At 52.4% G+C, this 20,213-nt stretch overlaps 3 protein-coding genes across 3 annotated transcripts; 1 reads left to right on the top strand and 2 right to left on the bottom strand.

Annotated features, from left to right (window-relative positions):
- Positions 1-152: 152 nt before the first annotated feature.
- Positions 153-1,645, bottom strand: VOLCADRAFT_87124 (uncharacterized protein; the record flags this gene model as incomplete). Its single annotated transcript, XM_002946745.1, has 3 exons — positions 153-212; positions 453-787; positions 1,522-1,645. The coding sequence occupies 3 exons, from the start codon at positions 1,643-1,645 to the stop codon at positions 153-155; spliced, it is 519 nt and encodes a 172-aa protein (XP_002946791.1).
- A 1,104-nt stretch (positions 1,646-2,749) lies between these two features.
- Positions 2,750-3,385, top strand: VOLCADRAFT_103217 (uncharacterized protein; the record flags this gene model as incomplete). The annotated part of the gene is made up of 2 exons (XM_002946931.1): positions 2,750-3,038; positions 3,203-3,385. The coding sequence occupies 2 exons, from the start codon at positions 2,750-2,752 to the stop codon at positions 3,301-3,303; spliced, it is 390 nt and encodes a 129-aa protein (XP_002946977.1). The 3' UTR covers positions 3,304-3,385.
- An 879-nt stretch (positions 3,386-4,264) lies between these two features.
- Positions 4,265-18,198, bottom strand: VOLCADRAFT_87122 (uncharacterized protein; the record flags this gene model as incomplete). The annotated part of the gene is made up of 19 exons (XM_002946744.1): positions 4,265-4,673; positions 5,487-5,654; positions 5,760-5,891; positions 6,463-6,943; positions 7,781-7,925; positions 8,299-8,406; positions 8,629-8,827; positions 9,221-9,330; positions 9,512-9,699; positions 10,017-10,142; positions 11,875-12,188; positions 12,380-12,547; positions 13,357-13,843; positions 13,945-14,089; positions 14,400-14,507; positions 15,444-15,642; positions 16,057-16,166; positions 16,760-16,947; positions 18,087-18,198. The coding sequence occupies 19 exons, from the start codon at positions 18,196-18,198 to the stop codon at positions 4,265-4,267; spliced, it is 3,897 nt and encodes a 1,298-aa protein (XP_002946790.1).
- Positions 18,199-20,213: the final 2,015 nt, after the last annotated feature.

The following is a 20,213-nucleotide window of genomic DNA, read 5'->3' as shown; positions in this document are numbered from 1 at the left end:
TGATACAAAATTTCGTGGCCCACCTCGCCCGCTCTCTGGAAACGTTAGTTTGCAACCAGTCGATGTGCGTGCACACGCACTATGTACATATATAGTATATATATGTTGCATTACAATAGTGCGTACGGTAACCGGAACATTTCGCTGCGAAATCACGATCGTGGCCAGTGACCAGAACGACAACTGACCCCGCACGCAACACACCAAGCAAGCTGCACGTGCGTGCGCACGCATGACATACATACATGCACACACATATACCGTACGTGCACGCAATGACGCGCATCGAAGCAACACCACATCGTAGAAAGGTAGTAAATGACGCGTCCAGGGACACGCAGGTTGCCTTCACAAGCGACGACGCATTATCAGTTCATTATTTAACGTTTAAAACGCACACACACATATATATACACACATATATACACACGTGGACGCTTACACACACGCACCTCCTGCGTTATCGACGCCTGCTTGTCATGTCCACAGAACGAAGCTGTGTAGACAAGAATTCTGGGTGCCGTTGGCGTGGTGATTGCCTCCCCGAGCAGCAGCAGCCTGCCCCGGCTGCTGGACTGCAGCCCAGCAGCCATGGGCTCGGAGGGGACCGTACACGAGTACATGACGCCGTCCAGGATCTTATCGTACGACACAGTGACCAGGCTGCCCATCGGAATGTCTTTCCGGGATACGTTGGCACAGAAGACCAGGCGGTAAACAGCTCTTGGTGACTGTTCATGATTAAGGTAGTACCTTGTTTCGTGTAACTCCAGCGATGAGATGAGGCCTGCAGAGCGAGCGAGCGGAAGAGCGGAGATACACACACACACATATGTATCCCCCCGGAGGTACCGGGATCGAGACCGGTCAAGGTCGAAAATCTTTAAGATGGCGGAAGGGAAGAGTGCCCCTAGCCGACGGACGGTGATGACCTGGGTTAAAGTAGACCTGCGACCTGACCAGGAGTAGAGTTGAACCGCCGTTGATCCGGCAGATTCCGTTGGATCCCGATGGTGGGTGCTAAACCTGAACGATCCACTGAGAAATCGGCTAGGGTGACTGGATGAGGATGTCCCGAAATACCGGGGAAGGCAGGGTTTTGCCAGTTAGCGGCCACGGGTGAAGATATGACCCCCCTGTCCCACACATCATATACATCGCAGTAGATGGCCGTTAAAAAGGCATCTTAATAAGATGCTGGCGGAACGCCTCAGGGCGATTTTGCAGACAATATGCATGCCGTACTATCTACAGGTACTGCGGACTGTAGCACCGACATAGAATATATAGGGAACGAAAAAGAATCAGAGCCATTTACACATTTTATCAACAGTCATCGTTTGGTTTGGCGGACGTCCTAGCTAGGTCCTTCGCTCGCGTCGCGTGCATGCGGGCGGTGGCCTGTTGCATACGGCCCGCGAGCGAAACATAACGCGCGGCATAAATACATGCATCTATCGCATTACAAAATCGCGTGAAGTACTGCGCAAACATGCTTCGTGCGAACTCGAAGCTCCTCACCGACCATCATCCCGGGCTCAACACTTTCGACGGATTCGCCGCTTTCACCGCTGCTGCTGCTTCTGGTCAGACAGCTCATCACCAGGACGGCGGCCACAGCCGCTGTCCACCGAATAGCAGCCATGGGTAGGACTAATAACGAAGACGCTGCAATTATGTAACAAAATCTTTCAGATTCTGCTATCTTGTCGATTTTCCTGGGAGCGCTGAATGAAACGCACATAGGAGAAATGTGCCTTGAAGTCGAACAGCACGCAACGAGGGGTTACAAGTAAAATAAGAAGACGGAGCCATATACATGTCGTATCCCCTCTGTACCGCTATTCCAAATGGAGCGTTTATTTGCAAATGAAGCGTTTATTTGCACTCCGAACAGCAACAGGCAGGGAAGCAAAGATTATTTATATAGCTACTACTGCTGCCAACCACCGGCACTCCGCCGCTATGGTAGGTACCCACCGTTCATCAGCACCCTTGTTGGTAATAAAGTTATTTCCTTGTGTTCAGGCAGAGTAAAAATGAAGAAGGGAAACAGAATGCACGAAAAAGGACAAGATATTTTTAATTGCTTGAATAATAATTGGTTGCCGTTTGGAGGGAATCGGTTAATATTACAGTATTCATTGTTACGATATTCATATTTAGAAAGCTTGCTAGATACTAAAGGATGGTTTCCATACAAACGTGCATGAACAGCGGGCTATTGCATGTAATTATGCACGCAGCTAACTAATTGCACGTCGGTAAAATATTTTAGCGTCTATAGACAGGATAAATAGGACCAAAAAATTAGGCTGGCGTATCCAGCGCAGATCCCTTTCGCACGTATTTGCTGCGCCGTACTTTTGTATGTACGACAGCTATTTCATTCTTCTCCCTCTGAAAGGATCGATGCGTCTTGGGTCCTCCAGCCAGCGGCTATCTTCTCTGTCTGTAAAACCACTTATTTTCTACACATTATGCAATGGCACTATCCTATACTTTGTGAGTTCGGGTTTGCCTTCGTCACACCCCATCCTCCATGTTGTTTGGAGCGTCCTCTTGTGTGGGGTTTCACATGAAGCTATGTTTCATATTTAGATATCGTTCTTTGCCTCGTCAGCACTTACTGGGAGCCTTGGAGTTGCACATGTTCCTCTTTCTTTGCCTCTCTCAATAACCGGTGCCTTCTGCTGCTGCTCCTTGGGGCCAGGGGCCTACAGGCTACTCCCAGGTTCAAATCTAAGCTATGACGGTTATTTTGGGCTGGGATTCTGGGATACATATAATTTCCAACGTACACGTGGCCTCTTCATTTCTGTTCTCCTGGATGGTTGATATGGGAATGCGGAAACAAGTTGCCAAGGGTCTTTACACTGCAGAAAAAACACAACCCCAGCCCAACGGCCACTATACCCCCATCGTGCTGCCCACCAATGCCCCTCAGCGGGGCAACACGCGCATGACGCATAAACCTATCCAAAGAACTTCGAACGACTCTCAGACTCTCATGTGGCGACAGATGTACATCTATAGAGGTAGCTACCTCCTGAACCCCGGAGGTTCAGGAGAAGATCCCTGCAGGTTCAGCTGACTGGTTTCCCCCTACACCAAGCACTACCCCTTCTGAGCTCCCAAGGCCATACTACTAGGCTAAAAGACTCGACCGAACCAACCCCGTCCCGGCCCGCCGGCTGTCCAGCCGCCCCTCAGCGGCCGTTTGCCACAAGCCTGCCGCTGGCAGAGCCTGGCGCGGAGGTGTCTGCGATTGACCGGAGAAGAAGGGAAAGGGAAACTTACTAATCCATGATTGATTTTTTTTCAGAACTAGCCAGAGACACAATGGCTTTCAAGCTAAATTGCGTTCCCCAATCCGCTTCGAACTGTATGAACATGAATGAATAATCTTATTAGGGACAATGACACGGCATTTCACGCCCTCAAAGCGGGAACAAACGCTAAAACTAAATACATACATAGTTCTAAATCTTCTACTAAAATTTTCCTGCAGCGTTAGAGGCCTTTAATTAATATTGGCGAACGATGCTTCCCGCGCTACCGGGATACTGTAGGTTCAACATGTACATGTAACATGTACATTTACAGAAATGTACTAAGAGTAATTCACAGAGTGCGCAGCAAATAAGATAAGTAGCCTACAGGCCCATGTCCATAGTCCAGGGCAACGGAGGGGATTTTACCCTGGGGCCCTGTTACCCCTCCTGCTGGGTACGAACTTACAAGGGGGTTACCAATGGGCTACGGGGTGTTGGTGGGTAACCGATGGGTAACCCAGGGGTTACCGACCCAATCAGTGCCTTAGGGATGATTTATTGGAAAGTAAAAATAGGGTGCGGAGATTGTCCTTACCTACCCAAGTGCAATTTCACAGAAAAGGGAAACGTTTCTTATACCATCTGGAAGATACCACAAACCTTGCATCCATTGAATGCTTAATACATGAACATAAATTGTTTAATCGAAATTTTAAATCGAAATATAAAGAACATGGACCAAAGGCTATATATATTATAGCTAGATGCATGTAGCTTTAGAGACGTGCATCTATGCCTAAGTAGGTCGACTGCACCTCGCGATCGCGCAACATTTCGCCCACCTAAAACCACCTAACCACCCACGCCAACAGACATTCGTCAACCGTCAACGACACCACAACCTTCGCTGCTACGAGCGCCGTGTGCCGCTCCTACCTCCGCCTTTCATATTCCATCTCGTATGACCCGCTGCCAGCTCATAGCAGCTCCTACCAGGCCACTGCCATCGTCAGCTCGACCTGCGGTGCACGCCCCCAGCCATTCTGCGGCATGACCGCACTGTCAGGTGCTGCTGGCGCCTTCACCACCACCTTACCCTCCATGACCTTCGGCTCGGATCCCAGCTCCTCCTCAAGCTCCTGATCCTGGCTCTGGTCAGGTTGTTTCATTATGGGCTTTCCCTTTGCCCCGGCCGCGGGCGCTATCGCGGGCGCCGACGGCGGCTGCGGTCCCTCGGGCACAGGTGCCTGTGCCTGCACGCCGCGTGTGCCAGCCAACGGCGGCAGCTCGTTCTCGGGTATGACTACAAAGGGTATGTAGGCGAAGCGGTGCGGTAGCTGGGGTGTGGAGAGCGGCACGGGGAGCCCCATGAAGAGCCGGCCCACGGCCGCCATGTACCTGCGAGTGGGGCGGCGGGCGGATGGGTGGGAAACATAAATTAGCTTGAATTAAAGACGAGTATGTATAATATAATATAATATAATATAATATAATATAATATAATATAATATAATATAATATAATATAATATAATATAATATAATATAATATAATATAATATAATATAATATAATATAATATAATATAATATAATATAATATAATATAATATAATATAATATAATATAATATAATATAATATAATATAATATAATATAATATAATATAATATAATATAATATAATATAATATAATATAATATAATATAACATAATATTGTATATTATATATTATACATAATATATAATATATACATAATATATATTATATATGTATTATAATATATTATACATAATATGTTATGTTATATTATATTATATTATATTATATTATATTATAACATGATATAATGTAATATAATATCTGTATTCATATACATATATTGTGATATAATATATACATTGCACTATATCCTTTGTATTAAGCTTTGTATTGTACCGTTGTTATCGTTTATATTTATATTGCTATTGTTACACATGAGTAATACAAGTTACAAGTTACAATGAGTAACATGAGTAATAGTCTCAATACAAGTAATAACAACGATCTAATACAAAGTTTAATCATATACTTTATATATTACATTATTCTTTTTACTATATATGTGTGCAGTTGTTACAGTCACTGAATGCCAGGATCCGTCCCGTCCCGCTAATCCTCTACCCCTCATGTGCTCTTTGTCGCTTTCCCTCTGCGCATCCAACTGACGCACGTGTTGCCGTACTCAGTCCAGCTGCCCCGCCACACCAGGGGCATCATCTGCAGCTCCTCCGCGGGCAGGAGGCGCTCCAGGGCGAGCACGTTCTTGACGGACACAAACACGGTCTTGTCGTGCTTGGCGTCGTTGGCGTAATCCCAGGCGGCGAAACCCACACGCAACCTGTGCCGTGTGGTAGCTTCATGAGGGGCGCATATGCAGCGAAGTAGACGGATGCGTACGGGCAATGTACGGAACACACACACACGCGTACACATGTACACACACCTTCGTGCGGCTTTCTTCTCCCCGAAGCAGCTCAGCAACTGCGCAGCCATCTTCACCTTGAACCCCGTAATTCGCTTCTTGATGTCCACCTTCCACGGGACCGGTCGGTAACTTGCGTAGGGTTTGACGTATCTGCGCGAACGCTTGTGTTGAAGCATATTTTGCCGGAACAGTATTTCAAGGAAATCTAAGAGGCTCTTCGGGTTTCGAGCTTTCGACGGGCATTTGTACGAATCCTGCTGGCGGTCAAATTTTAGCAGAGAACCAACGTCCAAACGCCAAATCCGTCCCTGAGAACTAAAGGCTGGTATAATATCATGATTTTCATCGCGTGCCTTCAAAATTACCCATTTGACCCTAATCCTTGTAGCCGCTGCTGCAATTGCGGTCGCCAAAACATTCCGATTCCGGACTCTTTATCGACAACCTTCCCGCTTTCCTTAAATCCTTTACGGGTACAAAATCTTATAAAGCATCGATAAAAGAACGATCTGCATAAACTTTGTAACTAAAACCAATCCTCCGCGCATATTTGACTTGTCAAAATTGAAACATATACAGTAGTTAACCATCAGTTTGGCAACGGGTGCCATAATCCGAAAACTGCAGAACAGAAGCTAAGTGTCAAGGCCCAAACGGAGCAACTGGCACTTGTTTCGAACCGATTATCGTTCTGGTGCAACCGCGCGTTTCCCATACCCACCCTCCAAGGCGGAACTTGGGCGTGTGCACTTTAAAAAAGCGGTAAGCCATCTCATACGCCTCGTAGTGCATGCAGGGGTTGATGGTCGACGTGGCGGCATGAAACACCAAGATTTCCCCCCTGTCACGCTGCCGCTGACTAATGTCCACACCCAAATTCCTGCTGGCCGCGGTCCCGATGGGCCAATGGCTACGGTCCTCACTATTTCGGATGCGGATCTGCACAGAAGATTCTTCGCAGGGAGGATAGGCGGCCGTAGAGACGGCCGCATCGCGGACATTGCGTCGCTGCTCTCTGGTGTTGACAAGCTCGTAGAACTGCTCCCTGGAGCGAATGCCCGCTGCCAAAGTGGCGGCAGCACCCAGGGTCACTGCCGCCGCGATGTCGCAAGGCACCGAGTCCAATAGGTTCCTTGGGTGCCAGGCAACTGAATTGTCATTAAAGAATCCTAGGGCGAAGGCGGTCATGTAGCCGGAGGGACCTGTAGGGGAAATGTGGGCCACCAAGACGTCCTCAAAAGGCGGGGAAAAAAATAAGGGCCGGCGCGAGAGATCAGGAACCGTGCAGCGGCGGCGAGAAGACGGAGGGCCCAGGGCCCACTTACGAGAGAAGTGGCCGTGGAGCATGCAGGCATTTCTACTGCAGCCTCCGTAGTGCATCCATGAGATGATTTATTACAGGAAATGCCTTGGTACGGTGCGCGTATTCATGTAAGACCAAGATACACAGAGTGCAGTCGTAAGCATCTCGGGAGGGCACGACGCACAACCACGATACATCTGCAGGCTTCCGCACTGTGCGGTCATTGTCCATGGTGGACACAAGCGGGTATCGTCCCTCTCACCGCCGTCGGTGAAGGAAAATAAAGCATAGCTCTGGGGAGATATCTATGCCCCACCACTTTTGAATGAACGCTCCGGTCCTTTTTTCCCAGGAAGGAGCGTGGATCCTCCTCGCTCTTGCTCTCTTGGATAAAAGGTTGACTCACTGAACGTTCACGACGAGTGTCGGCTGCCGTCTGCAACCGATCGGGCCTTCGGCTCGTATGGGCAGTTTTACAGGTATGGGGTCACGCACCCCCAACCATGTAACATACACACACACACACACACACACACGCAACCGATCGATTTTTAGCTGTACTCTTTTAACACCATCTACGTATCCAGTCAGCCGCTCAATCGTCGCGCGGCCGCGCTTCCTCCGTGCGCTTCTCGCTCCCGCAGTAAGGGGGGGAAGCACACAGTGGTTGGGTGGTTGGGACGCCTCTCGCTCCCGCGGCAAGGGGGCCCGTTCCCCCGTCCCGCCCGCTCCTCACCTGCCAGGTTGCCCACATATCCCGGGTACGGCGGCCCTGCGAGTGCTGACACCAGGCTGGGCCTGACGATGGCCACCCCGCCGTCCGCGATCCGGCCCTCCCTGTGGTACTGATCCACCAGGGCCTCGCACAGGTGCTTGCTCAGCTGCGGAGGACAGGACAGGAGGGTGGACAGACGCTCTGAGTGGGGCCTGAGGCGCCACAACCAACCCCGCGTAACTACAGCACAGCTTTTTTTACAGCATAGCATAGCTATGTGGGGACATCCTTTTCCCGCACTAAACAAATTAAATAGCTGGCAAGGTGCCAACATCGCCCAACGTCGGACCCCGCCCCGACATAAGAGCGCACTGCCTAGGGTGCTGCGAGGACGGGGGGGGGGAACTCAAGGGGGTTTCAAGCTCCGTGTGCTTCCTTCCTTCCTTCCTTCCTGGAGGGCCCAACCTCGCAACCGCTCCGCCAACCGGAACGAAACTCTCGGGGCAGCCACCCCGCACTTGCACAGACCCCACACCTACCAGGTACGTGTTGATCAGGTTCCAGTTCTCGCACAGCAGACTAGATCTCGTCTTCGCCTGGCTCTCGTTGACTGCCAATAGCTCACAAGCCAGGCGCGCATGGTCAACCTGGTGCGACAGAAGCATGCATTGACATTGATTTCAAGTCTCGAGCATGCAGAAAAATCCGGGTATGATGTAATACGAAACAGAGATCTCGGGGATTTGGGAAGTTTGGTGTGGAGCGCCGACGTGGAGGGCCCTTATGCATGGTGTTGAACAGAATGGCGACCGTGGACAGCTGCCAACACCGACCGACCGACCGACCGACCCACCGACCCACCGACCCACCGGCTGATCCCCAAACATCAGCGAAACCATCCTCTCCGGCAGACAGCTATTCCGCGGTAGGGTCATGCCCACATAGGTGGTTGACACGTGCACGAAGCCCCCACATTGTGGCAGGTGCTGCTCCACCAGCTCCAACAGCCGGCGGGTGCCCTCGTAGTTACTGCGCAGAGCGTCTTGGATCGGGTCGTCCAGTGCAATGCTGGATCCAGGCGGAAAAACCGGGGAAAATCCAGGATTGAAAACCAAGAGCATACGGGTGTTGTTTTTCGTTCGATCGCCTAGAAGCCTTAAAGAGCAACGTTTTGAAGGGCAATCGCACATCCTTATCGGGCGCATGACCTGACCTATATTTCAGATATATTTTAGATTGATCCCCGAGATGGAACCAGTTGGGCCTTGCGTCACCTCGCCCGCCGCGCCTCGATGTGAGTCTGGTGCTTCTCAGGGTTTGAGCTCCCCCCAACCCCCCCCCCTGCCCCCGCTTGTTCCTCCCTCTCTCCCTCCCCTCAAACCCAAACTCATCCCGACGCCCATACCATACCCACGTAGCGCCCCCAGGTATTTAAGCCGCCCTTCCCCCAAACCGACCAACCTCGCCGCACTGTGAATGACTACTATGCAGGGCTCCGCCGCGAGCTCCGCCAACGCCGCTGTTGAGAGGCCCAGATCCGGGTACGACAGATCACCGTTTAGCGCAACAACCTGCGTACAGCCGCGTCGTGCGTCGTGAAGAAACGGAAGCAGAAACTTGAGCCAGTTAGCGCCGGAAGGCGGTGCTGCTGCTCATCATTCCTCTCGCCCTGCCATCACCCATCATCTGTGGAAGAGTCCGGAATGATATCCATTCAAGACCCCTCAATCCCAAGGTCATGCACCTCTTTACCTTTCGCAGCGTGTCCGAGTACTGCCGTCGCACCAAGTCGAACAGGCCGGAGCCCAGCACCCGGCCCACACGCTCCTGCGCGCTGCGGCCGCCACGTGACCGAGTCAACACATACACAGTGCCCAGTTGCGCCCCAGCAACCCGCAACAGCTGCTCCAGGATCACGCTCCCTATGTAGCCGGTGGCTCCTGTGCGATGATGGACGGACCCAGAGGGGCAGCATGTGGAGACGTGCTACGTTAGCAACCGTTAGCAACCGTTAGCAACCGTTAGCTACGGTTACAGCTACGGCCGTAAGTGACGGTTGGAAAATTTACAGATGTTGCGTAGGAATCTGCGTAGGCAAGGTGCGATTGTTGCAGTGGACCTGGACCCCGATCGGGGGTCAACGAGAGCAACGCTCCAAGAGTGGTCAACACAGGATCGACAGACGCGTGGTCCGCATCCGGTGGTCATAGGCTAGACGAGCCTAACGCCGGAGAGTGCGGGTCCGGCTGGATCTCACCTGTTACCAGGACGGCTTTGTCACGAAGCGCCTCTCGCACCGACAGCCGTGGGACGTTGGCAACAACAACAGGGGCGACCCGTGGGTCAGTCGCTATCGCCAGGCCATCACTGTCAACTTGTGCTGCTGTCACGGGGCGGATTGGTTTCAGGGTGGGCTTAGAAATAATGACATAACGACAACGACTGCGAATACAGGAGTGTGCTATTCCTGACCTTGTTCACCGGCTGCTGCACCGCGGTAGCAATGATGGAAGGTGGACTTAACCGCTGCACTGCTCAGCGCTGTTGGAGTTGCTGACGTTGCCGCAGTCTGCGATGCTGACGTTGACCTCATTTTCCTTCTCAGTTGACCAGTATTTGACCACCCTGGGAAAAAGCTCGGATTCTGGAAAGTCGATGTCTAAAAGACAGTTTACGCCGACGCGTTTTTTCTACGTATCAGTAGTACTAGCAATTACAGTGGAGAGCCCCAACGGCTCCTGTGCATCGCATGTATCAGCCAACAGTCACGACAGTGGCACGCTCTTGTTATTTTACTGCTTTTACCTTTCGTCTCGGAGCAACACTGGTACAACACATCATGACGACGGACGCTAACAACTCTTCCGGTGTGGTTGTGTATGTATTATACCGGATGAACACATGATGGGTATTGTTCTTTCTTCCCCCCTGTCATCGCATAGTTACCAATGAAAGCTCCAGCTGTCTTTTTTACAGCAGGCTTCATTTCAGTTTCTTTTTTGAGCTTCACTCAGCTCCTCCATCGTAGCAAATTAAACGCCCTCGACACGGCACTCCTTGGATGCCACCTCACTACAGCCTTTACCTGCTCCCACGTACCCCATCGCAGGGATATTATTATGCTTGTCGAACCCGCCATTTTTCTCCACTGCGCTTTTGAAATTCTCAAGTCATTCTCATGAACCCGCAACGCAATCATTTGTAGCTGCTCCCATCCAACTTTCAATTGGGACGACATCCAATCAACCAATCATCATTTTTTCCTCAAAAAAGAAACTTCGCTATAGTTTCGCACAGCCCATTCGTAAGGCCCAATCGAGTCGGGTCGGGACGTAACAAAAGCAAATATGCATAACAACCGTGTGCGGCATCACTACCATCATCGCCGCGTCACCGCACTCCTGCGTCTTATTTATCACACCGGACACGAGCAATCCTTACGCTTCTTTCGAGCAGGCTTTGGGTGCACAGCGCATGCCCTTATTGCACGATTCATCATCAAGGGTACAGTGAGGCCCGTTCAAGATCATCAGCGGCACAGCGGCGCGTCGAATAAGAAATCTCTTCACACCATCTCTTCATCAGCGAACACCCCACCAGCTTGCTTTGCTCCGCTCACGCCGCGACCGCGCGGCAGGCTACTACACAACACGAAGCCGCTGCATAGTCTGAAGCTACTCACCGTGCACGGCAATTGTGAGTCGCGCAAGCAGCTGAGCTGCTGCTGGCCAATCAACCAACCCTACAGCTGTGATGATACCTGCTGCTGCTATTGCTATTGCTATTGCTCGCTACTCACGGCTCAAAAACTCCCACGCAAAACACCCAATTCCGAGCGAGCCCAATGACTTAAAAAAATACATATGTAACTGGGAACTAACCCTCAAGCAATTTTTAGCCTGCTGTACAGAATCTGCTGCGAAGTGGACCTTGCCATGCTTCAGCCACTCGACATCTGTCCCTCCTCCCTACGCGAAAATGCCAACACGACTGTCTACACGCTCACAAACGCACCTAGGCCACTCCCGTCAGCTCGACCTGCGGTGCACGCCCCCAGCCATTCTGCGGCAGGACCGCACTATCAGGTGCTGCTGGCGCCTTCACCACCACCTTACCCTCCATGACCTTCGCCTCGGACCCCGCCTCTTTCTCCCGCTCCTGCTCCTTCAATTTCCCGACCACACCTCCCCGAGCTGCGGGCGTCGCGGCCACGGCGGCGCTGTGGACCGGCACAGCCACCGGCGCCGTAGCTTCCACAGCGGCCAGCGGTGGTGCGGCTGGCGCCTGCACGCCGCGGGTGCCAGCCAACGGCGGCAGCTCGTTCTCGGGTATGACTACAAAGGGTATGTAGGCGAAGCGGTGGGGTAGCTGGGGTGTGGAGGGCGGCACGGGGAGCCCCATGAAGAGCCGGCCCACGGCCGCCATGTACCTGCGAGTGGGCCGGCGGGCGGATGGGTGGGAAGTGCATAGGTGCATTCGGACGACCGAGATGCCGTTCTGAAATGCGCCGCCCCATGAACCCCCAAACCCGAACCCAAATCCGTGCCCCGGCCGAACCATCCCCCCACAGGCAACCCTCCTCCCTGCCCTCTCTGCCAGTTCTCCCGAGAGCCTACGCACGTGTTGCCGTACTCAGTCCAGCTGCCCCGCCACACCAGGGGCATCATCTGCAGCTCCTCCGCGGGCAGGAGGCGCTCCAGGGCGAGCACGTTCTTGACGGACACAAACACGGTCTTGTCGTGCTTGGCGTCGTTGGCGTAATCCCAGGCGGCGAAACCCACACGCAACCTGTGCCGTGTGGTAGTTTCATGAGGGGCGCATATGCAGCGAAGTAGACGGATGCGTACGGGCGATGTACGGAACACACACACACGTACACATGTACACATGCACATACACACACGTACACACGTACACACACCTTCGAGCCGCTCTCTTCTCCCCGAAGCAGCTCAGCAACTGCGCAGCCATCTTCACCTTGACGCCAGTAATCCGTTTCTTGAGGGCCACTTTCCACGGCACCGGGCTGTAGTCCACGGGGCCCGTAGCATAGCTGCAAGAAAGAAGAAGTCAAGGGAGGGATGCGTATCCATCCGCCATTGTGCACTCATTGCAGCAGATCTAAGTTGCTCGTACATGTCGCAGCGTACGCCTTGTGCCTTGTGCAGCAACAGCCGCAACAGCCGCAACAGCCGCAACAGCCGCAGCAGCCGCAACAGCCGCAACAGCAGCGGCTCTTACAACATGTCGAGACTTCGTTGCACGTCTAAGCGACATTAATAAGCCTTCGCTTAGATACTATTCAATTGTACCCACCATGCGTGGTGTAGATAAAGACCTTTTCATTCCTGGCTCCCGACAGGTGGCAGCTGCACTGCTCCATCCTCCCCCGACCCGTCTGCGCCCCGTTTACATCCCCTGCATCCCCTAAACCCCAACGTGAACAAAATAGCAAAACCATCCATTCTATCGTTTACAAGCCCATCCATCATTCATCCGAAGCATGCATTCCTTTTTTCCCAGCAACATTAGCAACAGCAAAATCAAGGACAAAAGGCGTGTGCCATATCACACGGTATACGCCACACAGTACCCACCCTCCAAGGCGGAACTTGGGCGTGTGCACTTTGAAAAAGCGGTAAGCCATCTCGTATGCTTCGAAATGCAGGATGGGGTTGACGGTGGACGTGGCAGCATGGAACACGAGAATCTCCCCAGGGCCGGCGTCATGGCGCCGCTGCCGCTGCAGGGCCTGGCCGTGCAGCCCCTCGTTGACGGCTGCGAGACCGACGGATTCTTTGCTTTGCTCATTGCCGCTGTGATTTACCGGTTGCCAAATTGTATCAATGACGCCGTCGCGGGTGGTGGCCCCGGACGAAGAAGCCCGGGGGGGCGCCGGGGAATCCACGAGCTCGTAGAACTGCTCCCTGCAGCGAATGCCGGCAGCCAGAGTGGCGGCAACACCCAGCGCCACACTCGCCACGATATCGCAGGGCACCGAGTCCAGCAAGTTGTAGGGGTGCCAGGCAGAGGCATTCTTGCTGAAGAAGCCCAGAGCGAAGGCGGTCATGTAGCCGGAGGGACCTTTGAAGGGGGGAAGCACACAGTGGTTGGGGTGCAAGAGTTGGGACGCCTCTCGCTCCCGCGGCAAGGGGGCCCGTTCCCCCGTCCCGCCCGCTCCCCACCTGCCAGGTTGCCCACATATCCCGGGTACGGCGGCCCTGCGAGTGCTGACACCAGGCTGGGCCTGACGATGGCCACCCCGCCGTCCGCGATCCGGCCCTCCCTGTGGTACTGATCCACCAGGGCCTCGCACAGGTGCTTGCTCAGCTGCGGAGGACAGGGGGGTGGACAGACGCTCTGAGTGGGGCCTGAGGCGCCACAACCAACACCGCGTAACTACAGGAGGGTGGCGACGATCGTTGTACGGGTGTGTGGGTGGGGTGGGGGGAGGGGGAGGAGGTAAAGGGGACTAAGCTCTACTCCTCTACTCCCCAAACTTCTAACCATATCCATCCCGTGGACGCCATTCCTGGACAGATAAAAACAGCAACAGCAACAGCAACAGCAACAGCAACAGCAACAGCAACAGCAACAGCAACAGCAACAGCAACAGCAACAGCAACAGCAACAGACCCACCAGGTAAGTGTTGCACAGGTTCCAGTTCTTGCATAGCAGCGCCGCTCGCTTGTCCGCCTTCTCCTTGTCGGCCGCCAGAAGCTCGCGAGCAAGTCGGACGTGATCCGCCTGTGCAGATGGCCAGATGAAGTGTATGGGACAGGGGGGGGGATATCTTCACCCTGCGGCCGCTACCCTGCGAAACCCTGCCTTCCCGGTATTTCGGGGCACCCTCATCCAGTCACCCTAGTCAACTTCTCAGTGGACCGCTTAGATTTCGCACCCACCACCAGCATCCAACGGAATCTGCCGGATCAACGGTGGCGGGTCAACTTCATTCCTGGTCAGCTCGCAGGTCACCTTCATCCCAGGGTCCATCGACTAGGGGCACTTTTGCCTTCCACCATCGGAAAGATATCCGACCCTGACAGGTCTCGATCCCGGAACCTCCAAGGGCATCAGTACATGCTCTACCAGTAGTGCCTGACCTATGCAATATAGGCATGCGACGCACTGAGACGAGCGAGCCATCAGGTTTTTTTCCTCGCCGTCTTCGGTTTTTCGGATGCCTATGTGTAGATATGTACATGTATGCATGTCAAAAAAGAGCAAATGAACGACAATTCCAAAACGTTGCTGGTTTGCCCTTTTTCAAGTTCCAGTACGTGCCAGTGCTCCGATCCCCACCCCCACAAACAAACAAACAAAATATGTTCTCGACTGGCCACCAAGGTTCCGCTGGTACACCGAGACGACGCAGATACTGTGAATTGAATCCGATTGTCCAAAAAATGTCCAAATTTAGACCCTTCGCCGCCCTCAGCAGCACCATCCAACAACCCCAGCCCAGTGCACTCCCAGGACCCCTGTCCTCCCACAACACCCCCCCCCCGCTTCCCCACGGACCGATCAACGCATTCTTCAAAGGCAGGCGGGCCCCCCCCCACACTCCAAGACCGTCCATCCGTCTATATCTCTGGTAAGAGCTGCATTCACCAGTGATTCGTGTAAACCCATCTTTTTACCCCACACCCCCCCCCACACACACAACCCCCACCGACATACCGGCTGGTCCCCATACATGAGAGGTAATCTCTTCTCCGGCAGGCAGCTGTTCTGCGGGAGCATCATGCCCACGTAGGTGGTTGACACGTGCACGAAGCCCCCACATCGTGGCAGGTGCTGCTCCACCAGCTCCAACAGCCGGCGGGTGCCCTCGTAGTTACTGCGCAGAGCGTCTTGGATCGGGTCGTCCAGTGCAATGCTGGATCCAGGCGGAAAAACCGGGGAAAATCCAATGGGATCGAATACAGTTTTCTGAAGTTCAATCATGGACTGCAATCCATCATGGACTGTTCATGCACTGCACAATGCATGTGCGCCGCGGCCCTCGCATCAGCACATGGCAACGCAAAACAACGTAAAACAACGTAAAATAAAAAAACAGCAGCATATTGCTCCACCGAGTAAACCGTGTGTATGGCGGCCGCCGTCTGACACCCCGCAAATCCCCCGCACTTTTTCCTCCCTTATCACAGACTTCTTAACCTTTCTCTAGCATTGTTTTGTATCTCTTTTCTACTCTGTTGGTCTAAGATAAAATAAATGCAAGCAGCCACTCGGATATATATGGCCGAAAAGGTAAAATCCCTCTCCCCCCCCCCAAAAACCGACCAACCTCGCCGCGCTGTGAATGACTATTATGGAGGGCTCCGCAGCGAGCTCCGCCAACGCCCCCATCGAAAGGCCCAGATTCGGGTACGACAGATCGCCGTCCAGGGCAACCACCTGCACCGGTGGGGATGGGGGTTTCGGAAGCGAGACAGAGCAGACAATCAAATCGAGCGAGCGGTACAAGGTGCCGTGCAATTGAGCGCGAGTCGAACCGCTCCCCAAATGTCAGAGTTCCGCACTGATCTGCAGCTGTGCGGACCGCACGCAGCAGCTGCAGCAGCAGCAAAAGGCTAGGGTTTCCTCCGGATCAGACCAGAAGGAATATATTAGTTAAAAAAAGTTAAAAAAGTTAAAAAGAGAACTGCTCCGGACACCTTTTCGAGCAGTTTTGTATCCCCAGATAACCACCAACCACCTAACTAAACCCCGCCCGAAGTCCTAATCCCAAAACCCATTGCCCCGGGCATATTCCCGCATTCATTTGGCTTTTACCCTAGCAACACCCCAGCAAAACAGGTGTTTTTATCCTCCTGCCGAAACACATCTCCAAATGCTGCTCTTCGCAACCACCCAACCGCTCTACGTGTCCCTCCACACCACCATGCTCATGTAAAAAACCCGCCCTCGCTAGGTGTCCCCCCCTCCACCACAATTCCAAGCCCAAGCCGCCGTGTACCGCGCAGCACAACCAGGTGTGCCTCTCATACCTTTCGCAGCGTGTCCGAGTACTGCCGTCGCACCAAGTCGAACAGGCCGGAGCCCAGCACCCGGCCAACACGTTCCTGCGCGCTGCGGCCGTCCCGCGACCGGGCGAGGATGTACACAGTGCCCACTTGCGCGCCGGCCACCCGCAACAGCTGCTCGAGAATCACACTGCCGACATATCCGGTGACGCCTGCACGCCGTAAATGACGGAGGTTGGAGATGTGATGTTTGATCGAGGTAGGATCAAGGAGAGAGAAAAGGTGGTTGTACGTGATGGTCGTATCACCTCTGTACATCGGTGACAAGAGACGGCTTTTGGTGAAGAGCGGCGAGATAGCGTGTGCGATTTCGCAAAAAAATATTATTCTTATGTTAAAACTTAAGCATATATTTTTAGTTTCATAATTTCAAACGCGGAAACGTGCATGCAAATAAATGGCCTTCCCTGCGAAGGCTTCGCAACGACAAACGCTTTGGCCAAACTTTCGGCTTCGCAACAACAAACGCTTTGGCCAAACTTTCGAACTTGGGAATTAAACTTACAATTTCTCCTTAAATGTATAAGCCAAAAAATTCACGACAAAACATAAGCTTATCCTTTTCATTCGGTTCGCGCCTATGTCATGCCCTATTGCCGCATACCATCAATACATCCGTCAAGCACTTCACCGACAGGCGGAACGCGTGTGGCTTCCAAAATAATCAGTCTGAAGGTATCAATTTTATCCTTGCCTGTCATCAGGATGGCTTTGCCGCGGAGCGCCTCTCGAACCGACAGTCGTGGGACGTTGCCGACATGAGCAGGCGCGACCCGTGGGTCCGATTGCACCACCACAGGCCCACTGCTTTCAACTCGAGGCGTCACTAGCAAATTGGTTTTCAGGGCGGATCACATCAGGGCCATTGCACGCAAGAGGTTTTAAGGCCGCAATCAATGACTCGAGAGCTCAATCCGGAACGTGCAACTGCAACGATGATCTATCCATCGTGTCAACGACCTTCAGGCGTGCGCGAATGCAAGCCTGAACGAACGAAGAAGTAAAAACACAGCCGATACATGAAAAATATAGCCCAACATTGCAAATTCTGTGTGTTCTGATTAAAAATACAGATTCCGTTGGATCCAAGTTTTCAAGCATTCCTTCTCACGGACTGAAACAAGGACGCGCATGTAACCCAGAGGCATGACGTTGCAAAAGATGAGGTAACGCATGCCCCGCTCAGAATCTGTATTTTCGACAATTTTCCATTTTTTAGGGCTGTGTTTTCATGTGTTCGGTCGTTCAAGCGGCATGGAACGATGCCACAATTATACGGCGACACACTCACCAGTGTTATGGGAGCTCGAATGGTGGCGGGAGCTCGAAAACGAATGGCCGACTGACGCCGGTGGGGGGCCGTCATCCATGTCCGATAACCTCATAATCTTTCTAGTGCTCATGGTTGCTTCAGGAAAGCCCTCTGTAAGGTAATTATGCGTCCACAAACAGCGGCGACTTAAGATATGGTTGATTTGAGTGATTTGAGGACTGTGGAGTGATGCCGATGCGATAGGTCTCAAACTGAGTCGAAGGTAAAGTCAAATTGGATTGCGAGATGCAGGTCCAGGACCGAATCCGTCATTATCAAGGTCTGGACTCAATTACATAAGATATAATTATTTCAAAATACTTTCCGTAAGGGACGTTGACATGTGTCTGGCTCGTATAGGCGCTGACGGAGCTCTTCGCTGCTGCTTTAGCCACCGGCGAGGCTTCATCCTGAGCTCTAGTACGACGAACCTAGTCCAGATTTGCACGATCTTGGACTCGGCAGCATTTGCGTGTTTCCTCAGCTCCAGAGGCAAGGTGATGACCAACGTAGGGCGCCACCTCATGTATTCGAGCTCTTTACGCAATTCAGTGGCAAGGACTCTCCGCAGTCTTTGCAGGCAAACTAGGCTAGATTAGAAAAGTGATGAGATGCGCGGGAAGGGCGCGAAAACGTAGGAAACGCGCGAGAAAGCCTGTTTGAAAGATGCTGCGATGGAGCGCTAACGTTTTCGACCTTGACGCAACTGACGCAACTGACGCAACTGGCCTCTCAGCTAGCTTCTCCAGCAAAGATGCGTACACGAAGCCTTGTTGTTGTGGTCACGACAGTGCTTTGCTGCTAGCGCTTGTCAGCTCGTTGCGCACGAGCTATTCGGGCTCGAATGTAACTACTACTATACTACCATGGCAAGACCACTTAACACGTCGCAACCGAAATGAGCAGTCTTTGTGCAGTAGCTGGCCGCTGGAAAGTCCTCTCGAGATGCTGATAGAGCGTTTCGCGCATATTTCTAGTAGATAAGTGAGCCGTACTTACAATACCAGCTACAAAGCAGTCCTTCCCCTTTGAAGGTATCCGCCTCCGGCCACATACACCTGCAGGCTGTGCCTACCATCACCCTACCTCGGGCTGTGAGTGAACAGGTCCGCATCATGTTATGTGCCGCCCACACATGCGCCTTGCCGTCTAGGCACAGAGTCGTCCCAAACGAGATATACTACTGAACATTTGACAATTGACTAAGGCGATATTCTTTGGTAGATCGTCTGGGTCGAACTGACGATCGTAAGCATATACGATGTCACGATACCAACTGTATAGTTACTGGACGCTGAAACGATTTCTTGTGCGCTTGGCGCGTAATTGTAGTAGTTGATATTTGTGCCTTTCTGTGTAACAGCTTCTACATTGTGCGACCTGCGCATCGGAAATGTTAATCCCTGTGCTCAAGGTTAATAAAATGCAGCGACTTTCAGCGTGTGTCCATCGGTTCGTCTCTGTTCGTCAAACGGTTCGTCATCTGTCGTACAAGGTTTCTTTGTTTTCGTGAACAGGGCCACATGTCATTGTAGTAATCTTAGTGGTATTACTCATCGCTGTGTATGCCTCCCTCACCCACACCTCTTTGCACTAGTTAAATACAAGGCAATTTTGCTACCGATGGAAGCGCTGAATTCGGAAAAGCGCTCCAAATTCTGCGTAGCAAGATTTTACCTGTAGTTACGGTCATAATCATAATAGGCACTGATTGTTACGACGCAAGGCCCATCTGAGCATCCCGGGTTACGCCTTTGCTGTGTTACACTGATGGTCGTCTAAAAGCTGCTTCGCACTCGGGAAATGGAAATGCTCGCATGCGGTTGTCGTCATCCATCCAAGCTAACGTCTCTTCCGTTATGAACGCTTCAGCGGCAGCGATGGCAACGCATGCGCCGTCCTCTTCTAAGCAGATGCTTGGCAATGTAAGGCCCACAGTGGTGTGCGGCTGGCGCTCGTCCACGACACGCCCGCCAAGTTTTTTATTTTATCTATTGCATCTTTAAAGATGGTAACGTAATAAAATGTTAGGAGAACTTACAGGACGATTGCCAAGGCTAAGCCGTTGGGCATTAGCATGCAACATCTTGACGTAGTGTTTGAATA

This window comes from Volvox carteri (genome assembly GCF_000143455.1).
Source record: "Volvox carteri f. nagariensis unplaced genomic scaffold VOLCAscaffold_4, whole genome shotgun sequence".
Classification (NCBI taxonomy): Eukaryota; Viridiplantae; Chlorophyta; class Chlorophyceae; order Chlamydomonadales; family Volvocaceae; genus Volvox; species Volvox carteri.
Note: the sequence above shows the minus strand (reverse complement) of the source record. Positions and strands in the feature narration are given on the sequence as shown.